General features: G+C 49.5%; 1 protein-coding gene across 1 annotated transcript; it reads left to right on the top strand.

Annotated features, from left to right (window-relative positions):
- Positions 1-3,907: 3,907 nt before the first annotated feature.
- Positions 3,908-8,972, top strand: LOC147107249 (zinc-binding protein A33-like). The gene is made up of 6 exons (XM_086006106.1): positions 3,908-4,442; positions 4,636-4,731; positions 5,450-5,680; positions 6,461-6,483; positions 6,596-6,705; positions 8,107-8,972. Exons 1-6 carry the CDS (start codon positions 4,026-4,028, stop codon positions 8,649-8,651), a joined length of 1,422 nt encoding a protein of 473 aa, XP_085862232.1. The 5' UTR covers positions 3,908-4,025; the 3' UTR covers positions 8,652-8,972.
- Positions 8,973-9,249: the final 277 nt, after the last annotated feature.

The following is a 9,249-nucleotide window of genomic DNA, read 5'->3' as shown; positions in this document are numbered from 1 at the left end:
GTTTGTGTTTCCCCGGAAATCCACCTCAGGCGTATCCATACCATCATGGCTCTCCACCCCAGGTCCGGCACTTTTGCGGAAGCATGTGAGGGGCCACAAGACGGACCCTCTCATGGAGCCAGTGCACCTGCTCCACGCCAACCCACAATATGCGTATGTCCGGCACGCCGACGGACGGGAGGACACTGTGTCCATAAAAGACCTCGCCCCAGCCGGTAACAACAGCAACAATGACAACGACTACAACAACAGCAGCAACAACGACAACAACCACAACAACTATTACCCACCCACTCCACCCACTATTCTTTCATCACCCCCGGAAGAACACCAGCCAACAGTACCCCCACCACCTACTCCTTCAACAACCCCGGTGGCGCCCCCGGCAGAGACCCAGGAGGTCACCTGGGACACCCAGCCGGCACCTGCAGCACCGCAACCGTTACGTCGGTCACAGAGGACCATCACACCCCCGGACAGACTAAATCTGTAGAAGGGGTGAATGTGATGAAATATGTCATTCATCAGACTCTGTATTTAACTACATATATTGTATTGCCTGCTCCTGTGTTTGTATTGCCTGCTCCTGTGTTTTACCTTGTATTGTATATAGTGCACCGCCCCCTTTCTCCCCATTGGGTGTGTCGGCTCCGCCCATACCTGGCCCTACTTAAGACAAGCCCAGGCTTGTCTTGCAGCAGAACAGCAGAATGCTAGGTGAAGCCACAGGCATCTTTCTTTGCTAATAAAAGCCTTGTTTTATCCAGTTAACTTTGAGCCTTGAAGTTATTGAGGCGCATCAATGGATCAAAGGCGAGTAAATAGAGTTGCGGTACAGATAAGACATCATGTAATTAAATGGTGGAACGGGCTCGAGGGGCTGAATGGCTGAACCCAGTTGCTGTAAATGTTTACAACTACTAAACATCATTGATAAGAGGCAAACAATCCCATCAGTGCCCATCGCCCGCACACCCTGTTCTCCGGGTCACAACCTGTTATTGTATTCTAGCGCATCGAATCATTGTAACCTCAATGAAGCCCAAGGGTTGGCCAAACACTGTCATCAAAGTCAGGCCCCTTTAACTGGACGGGTCAAACCGTGACATCACAGGGCAAGCCTCACCCTCACACTGCACATCACAGTGAGGTCAGACATCATTATAGGTTTGTAAACTGGGTCAATTTGAGGTAGGAAGCTGGCCAACCAGTTTAAGTGAAGGAAAGGGAGCTGCAGTGACCGTGACTAACTGGCTGATGTATCTCGGAGTGAATGTGGTCGGGTAGAAGATCTGAACAGCACAAACAATGAAACCCAGCAGATTAGACAGCAGGTTGTGGGCATTGAAAGGTTTGTACGAACGTGTTTTGTTGCATCACCGCTTATCTTGGCTGCGCACCTTGTGGTTCCTTCAGGAACTGGAGCAGCAACTACTGCAGATGTCCTTTGATGCTGAGAGTTTCTTTGGTGGCCGAGTGAAGGATCTGCTGCAGGGCTACAAGCATCTCCAGCAGAACCTTCAGGCATTCCCGCATTGGCACCCATGGAGACACGGAATCACTTTGTAGTTTAGCCCACCCCATCTACAGGTCCCTTCAGGGACAGCAGCCATTTCATGGCTTTAGCCGGACTGTAATCCACAATGTCCTTGTACCATGTCAGCCCATCATTCCTGATTAGGACCTGGAATGCTGGCAGCTCACAAGAAGAAACCTTCGAGACCCTGTCCAGCTCCACCTGCCCAAGCAGTGATTCCAGTCTTTGGGAGCCCACCGCAGACCTGAGTGGGTGGGTCACATCCAGTACTTCCTTGTGGAAGTGGATCACTCTAAACACTTGGCCCAGGAGACCAGACGTGGTGAGTATCCTCTGCATTAGCAGCTTGAGCCTCCATGTTTTCACAATATGGTTTGGTTTGACCATCAGAGGAACCATCAACTAGTGGGCATATTGGCCGGTGACATCAGCGTCTTCTACCATCTAAATGATAATGACAGTCAGCTTCGTCATCCAGAAGGCTTACCTGTTGGGGATATTTCTCCAGTTGAGCCTTGTTCTACCAGTACTGTTTCCACAGATCTCCTGTGTCACAGCATCTGAACTAGAGCTGGTGGTCCTGGGAGCACAGTGTTCTCCAGGGGTTGGTGCTACAGCCATCAGGCTCTTCAGCTAATCCTTCGACATATGGCTGTGGGGTCACATTCAGGGTGAATGGGCTTCTGGGCCAGTGGACATGGACGAGTTCACTTGGCATTTCAACAGGCTCGAGATGTGAACGGTGCAATTGGACATTATCCACTTTCAGACTGGGTGTGGGGAAGTCAGTGTGTCTCCAGACAGACAATATGACAGTAATTCGGTATGTCTACAAACAGGGTGGGACCCACTCCCGGGTCCCACTGTCAAGGTGACACGTTGCTTCCCATTGGTGCTTGACCCACAGGGCGACACTCTTGGTGCCACATTAGCTCGGGGTGGACAGCACAACACTCAGCCTCTCTGTAGTCCTCCCTGTCCAGTGGATGACCCACACTGAGGTAGTCCAGAATATCTTCAGGACTTGGGGGGGTGGTTACTCATCAACTTGCTCACATCACCGGACCATCACCAATCTTCTCAAGGACCTCAGGCAGCTCCCTTGTGAGCTGCCTCCTTGTAAGGTCCTCTTCATTCTTCCAGTAATATGGCATTTTCCACCCACCTGGTTGTCTTTTGGAGCTCCTGAGAGTTTGATATGTCCTTTTCCTCGTTCTGGATTGTTTTTGGTGTCAACAAACTGAGTTCTGGGGTGTGCTAAAAGTCAACACTGCACAGGAGCCAGGGAGGTTTGTGTCTCAGTGTCATATCACCCTCAAACTGACCCCTCACCCTCAAACTGACCCCTCACCCCATACTGACCCATCACCCCCAAACTGACCCATCACCCCCAAACTGACTCATCACCCTCAAACTGACGCATCACTCCCAAACTGACCCATCGCCCCCAAACTGACCCATCACCCTCAAACTGACCCATCACCCCAAACTGACCCATCACCCCAAACTGACCCATCGCCCCCAAACTGACGCATCACTCCCAAACTGACGCATCACTCCCAAACTGACCCCTCACCCCAAACTGACCATCAAACTCTTTGAAACGGCTCTCCAAATTGTCCCACTCCCCTGCTCTTCCCCCAAATTTTCCCTTTTCATTTATCCAATGTCCTTTGAAAGTTCCTATTGAACGGTCTCCTCCTGTGCTGTCTGATTCTATGAACCTCCATTGTTTCTTTAATTGCCTGGAGGGATGGCACAGCACAGCACATCACACTGAGAATGTACAGGGTGTGTGTGCATGGGATGCAATCATTAGGTGTCACATCAGTACAAAATCATTCATTCGGTGTAAATTCAATGCGTGTCATTCACTCGGTACAAGAGCAGCACATGTCTGATGTCTCAGATTGAGATGCACCAACAGCTGATTAGAGGATTTAAACATCCTCCCCTGTGATTCTCACCCAATTATCACAGTCATGCAGACTGTTAACTGTGAATAGACACTCTGCAGGAACTCCAGATTGTTGGCACCATTGACAGCAGCTTCATTCCCCAACAAAGGTCCTCCATGGCCAGTGGGCCCCGCTGGACACAGGCAGAATCAAATCCTCATTTAACATTACAATCTCAGCTTATTTTGTCAGGCCCAGTTGTATCAGTGGTGCCCTACTCTCAGGGAGGGCTCTTGTAGAATGTATTGTTTCTGTGCTGGAGACCAAAGAGCTCAAACCAAAGGTACCGCGGGGGGGGGGAGATTTCAACACCTGTCAATCATCGTTGGAGCTGAGCTCCTGGATCCAGTTTACCCAACTTTGCAGAATTGGGAATTAATTAAACTCAATGAGATGAAAGGGCGCCAGTAAAACACAAACAGATGGAAGGAAGCCCCCTGACTCACTCGTCTGCTGAGAGTCCCGGAGGGAAAGGGCCCTTGGGCTGATCTCAGTCACTCCCCAGGCTCAGGATTGCGTGTGTGGTCCTCATGACTCACAGTAAAGAGGGTGGGAGTTATGGCGAAGCCCTCACCTGTCCCCTTTGCCTTGGGCTCTTTGCTGACCCTGTCCTGGTGGACTGTGACCGTAATTTCTGCCGGTCCTGTATTGTGGCTTACCGGAAGGTCCAGGGGGGGCTGGTCTGTTGCCCCCAGTGTGGTGAGGATGCTCCAGAGTTGACCTTGTTGCCCAATCGTGTGTTGAGGAATGTGGTGGAGAAGATTCGGAGTCTGACCGGTGCACAAGAGGCGACTGAAGAGGAGAGGCGTCTGTGCGAGGAACATGAAGAGACTCTGAGCCTGATCTGTGAAACGGACGGGATGTTGATCTGCTCCGTGTGCAGGGACTCGAAACATCACAAGCGGCACAAATTCAGGGAGCGAACTGAATTCATCACAACATGCAAGGTATGGGACCCACTCTCAATGGTCAAAACCGGGGTGGTGGGAATGTGAACCAGGAAATGCATCCCTCAGTCAGCACATGAAGGTGGGCTCGGGTCTCCCGTGTGCTTTATCATGGTGTATCTCTGACTTCACATGACCAGTCTGGTATCCAGGTATCGCGGCTCATTTCACTTCCTTCCTGTGTCCCTTGCAGAATAAAGGACTCGCTTTCTTAAACTCGCTGACCCAGAAGGTGGTCTCTTTGAAAGATGCTCTGCAGAAACAAGGACTGGAGATTGCTCAAACAAAAGTAAGTTGCTCTGATCTACCCGCGCCCCGAAAGGCTAGCGATCGATCTGTTAGTGACCTGGTGTGTGGCCCAGCTGTGACACAGGCTCATGCCCACATTACAACAGCAAGAATCGAGGCTCCGGGAACCCTGTCCCCTCCGAACAAAGACCACGGTTTCATGCTCCACTCTTGGCCATGAGCGCAGGATGCTTGGTGCTTTGAGAGGCCCCTGGGTCATAAATGAGCGAGACTTTCTTTAATGTGGTAGCCATTTTGCACGTGGCAGTGCGATGAATGAAGGACGAGTTGATCTGTTTCTGATGCTGTTTTGAAGGGGGGATGTTTGGGGCATTGGGAGAATTCCCTGCTCCTATCGGTAGTGCCATGGGATCTTTAACATCCACCTGAGCTGGATGGCAAGACCTTCATCTAATGCCTTCTCCCAAGGTTGGCTATTCCCAGGGTTCATGATTGCTTTGAAGTGTTGACTTGCATCCTGTGCTCATGGCCTGGAGCCTGAAACCATGACCTTTCACCAGAGAGGCTACCAACAGGAGCCAAGGATACAAGCTGTGGGTTTCCCAACAGTTTGGTTTGGAGAATGTTGAGGATATTGAAGGGTTTCTGGTTTTTTTAGTCACCTTCCTTGACTGGAAACGATTGATCTCTCTCTCTCTCTCTCTCTCTCTCTCTCCTGCTGAATTCTAAATGTGCACCTTTGATGCTCTTTCCTACAGGAAACTGGGTGTAATCTGATCTGCCACATTTCACAGCAGTTTGCTGACCTGCATCGGTTCCTCAATGAGCAAGAGCGACAGTTGATGGCAAAGCTGGAAGCTCAGGTGGAAACTAACTTGGCATCAATGGAAGGAAACCTGACAAAAATGCGAGCAACACTATTCTCCATTGAGTTGGACATAACTAACATTCAGGCCAAACTGGATCGGAGTGATTTGACCTCTCTGAAGGTACACACTGCGCCTTTCTCCTCCCCCACACCCCTTGATTCTGGTTGACGGTATCTGCCCCTCCCACTGACTCTTGGCTTTTGGGATGGTCGGCATCCAAGTTACTCAGCAACAAAAGAAAACTCTAGCCAGGGTTTCTGTAGCTGACAGTCATTGGCTTCATTTAGTTCACATTGCCTCTCTTCCTCCTGCTATCAAAATACATTACTTTACACTTGTTAAATCTGCCATGTGTCTGCCCATTTCACCAGTCTGTCTGTCCTCCTGAAGTCTGTTACCTTCCTCCTCAGAGTTTACTACATTGAGTTTCTTGTCATTTGTAAACTTTGCAATGATGCCCTGTGTACCCAAGTCCAGGTCATTGATATATATCAGAGCAGTGGTCCTAATATTGACCCCTGGGGGAACAACTTGGGAGTTGAACGCCAAACTGAGCCAACCAGCCATTCCTGTGCACAAACCAGCTTTGTGTTGGTCCTGGAAATCTAACCAGATCTTGAGCCAGAATCAGATTCTTTTCATGTCCATATCAATTCTTACATTATTACAATACTGTGTTCACAGAGAATTTAATTTGAAGTGGAATAATATTATGCCAAAGCAAAGTGAAACTTTAGTGAAGTGTTAATCTATTGTGACTGTGCCCGAGGTACATTGACTGTGGAACTGATGAATTCACTGTCCCAAGCTGGGTGTCCACCTCGCCCAGTTTAATTCACTGTCCTTCACATTACTGCAAAAACAACAAACTGACATTTTCTGTTTTCTCTTCTCTTCAAGGACATTAGTTGTTGGCGGGACAGGTATGTAGAGTCAATAATGGCCTATTGCTGATGTAGCAGTTCCACATTTCCCCCTGTTTGTTTGTTCCAGCCCATATCCTGTAGCGTTCTAATGGATTCATATTCTTGGCAGGTTTTCTGAAGAGGCGCCCACTACTATATCTGGGGATGTGTGTCTGGGGACATTCAAAGGGCCTTTGCAGTACAAAGTATGGAAGGAAATGAAGGAAATCATCCACCCAGGTAAATGGATGGCATTGCCTCAACCAGTAATCTTGTATCCAGGGCAACATGGACAATCTGACTCTCTGCCTGTGTTAAATTGCAAATGATTCTTTCTCGAGTTGTGGCTGTAGAATTCACTTCCAGAAACTGTCAACATTCGAGGTTCTGTGGGAGAGGTGGATGAAGGGATGTGATTAGGATCAGTCCTGTAGAGGGGCAGGGGGGAAATACCAATATGCACTGGCTGGGCCAGATGTCAGTTGTGTGGGAGGGGGCAGGAATTTTATTTAAAGCCTTTACGCTTTATAGCCTTTAAACACAGTCGCCACCTCTTACAGTTGGTGCCAGTGCAAGTTACCTGCTATACACAGTGGGTCGGCCACATTGGTGCCTGTGGCCCTGGAGAAGGAGCAGGCGGTGTCCGCTGGCACACGTGAGGCCTGGTGGGCACTGGAGGGCATCATCACCCCCAGCAACCACATTTTAATTTAAGTTTCACTTCATGTTTTATTTGTTTATGATCCATACCAGAGTACACAGTGGGTGGTTTCTATCAAAGTTCTGACTCTAAGCCTAAAAATGGAGAGACCCATTCCTTGGCCAACCTATGTCCCACCATTGGGACTTCACACCGCGAGGGCCGCTCTGATTCCATCTGTTGCCTGTTTGCTGTAACGTTCTTGGCTCAACAATTGCCTGCTTAAGGACGGCAGCAACCGAGGAACTGAACCCCACTGAAGCTTGGCGGGGGAAACCGATGACCCGACCAATACCAAAGATTAAAAGTGGTCTCTTGTGAAAAGCTGGCGGGATTCGCTGTCCCTGAGCTGCTTGGTTGGGTTTGCCATGTCCGTTAATAGACGTTCACCCTAATGAGGTGTGGCCGAGTCATTGAGCTCCTGTTTCTGACCGACACAGCCGGCGTGTGTAACATATAATCGGCGACTTTGTAATTGACAATAACGGCAATGGAAATTGATCAGTGCCATTTGCCCAGTTTAAGTGACGGGGACTGTGTCTTTTACTGAGGCCCGGAGGCTGCTGCTGTTCTTTGACCTGGGCCAGTTCTTGGATAACTGGGTCGCAGCAGCTGACCAGAAATGCTTGGTGACCCCTGAACCCCACTGATTCCTGAGGAACTCTTTCTTTGATCTGAAATGCAATCTGTTTAACTGTGAAGTGATTGTAAATCTTTTACAAGGTCCTCTTAACATTTCTCAAAATTGTGCAGTATCCTCTCTAAAGCGAGGAACATGGTCTATATTTGACCCGCAGTCCATCCCACAGACTCCCCGTTAAAGCGGAATGTGCTCCACTCAGTAAAGGAACAATTGGCTCATCTCCAAACTCAGTCACTGTCCTGTTCGGTCATTCACCAACAAGATGGAACTCCAGTAATCCATGGGCTTTGTTCCGCAGTTCCGCTCGCCCTGTCTCTGGACGCCCGAACAGCAAACCCTTGGCTCCTGCTGTCTGAGGATCTGACCAGTGTGAGGGTCATCGACACCAAGCAGCTGCTTCCCGACAGCCTGGCGAGGTTCGACGTGTGTGTCTCTGTCCTGGCCACTGAGGGCTTCACCGCGGGGGCACACTACTGGGAGGTGGAGGTGAGCGACAAGTCCAAATGGGACGTGGGTGTGGCCAGAGAGTCCATTAACAGGAAGGGAGATCTTGCTCTGAAGCCTGAGAATGGATACTTGGCGCTGTCCCTGAGCAATGGAAACCGGTACTGTGCTCTCACCTCGCCCACAGTCACCACGCTGCCTCTGAGGGGGAAGCCCAGCCGGATTGGAGTTTACCTGGACTACGAGGGAGGCCAAGTGTCCTTTTACGCTGCTGGTGACTTGTCTCATCTCTACACTTTCACAGAGACATTCGCCGAGAGAATGTTCCCTTTCTTTTGCCCCTGTTTGAATGACACTGGGGACAATGGCGCTCCTCTCTCGGTAGGTTTGTTTAGTTGAGTGTGTCTTTAAAGATCTGGTCCGCTCTGGCTGTTCCTGGGTAGGTTTGTGTATTATTAGAAATACTTTACCGGGAACGTATAACCGTGGGTGTGAGGGGGTGGAATGAACTATTGGAATTGTCTTTCTTTCCAATCTAACCTGTGTTGACCAATCCTGACTGTAGCCCAGTGGGACAGGGATGTGTATGATTGACCAATCCTGACTGTAGCCCAGTGGGACAGGGATGTGTATTACACGGGCAATAATGCTTCTTCAGTGTACCTGTGTCTGAAGAATCCACATCTCTGCTACAATGAAATATAATGGTCATAAATTTCATCCTTGATGTTTGCAAAATTGCTTCTGGTCCTTTCTCCTCCTCCTTGTGTCCCAGCACTTTATGGATCTGCTATTACAGCCCAGTTATTCTATCCAGCCACAGGTAGGTCATCGGCCGCGAACTATGAATCAATGGACAGAAACCAAGGTGAATGGTGCACTTCCCAGTTAAACAACATCTGCAATCCCATTCATTTCATTTGGCTCTATTTGCACGAGGTACGATTTTGTACAGACCGTGGGTTGACGGTGGATAGGCAATGGCAAACATTCAAAG

This window comes from Somniosus microcephalus, chromosome 14, assembly GCF_052327205.1.
Source record: "Somniosus microcephalus isolate GS21.2 chromosome 14, FLI_Smic_1.0, whole genome shotgun sequence".
NCBI lineage: Eukaryota > Metazoa > Chordata > Chondrichthyes > Squaliformes > Somniosidae > Somniosus > Somniosus microcephalus.
This window is presented reverse-complemented; position numbering and strand designations above follow the sequence as displayed.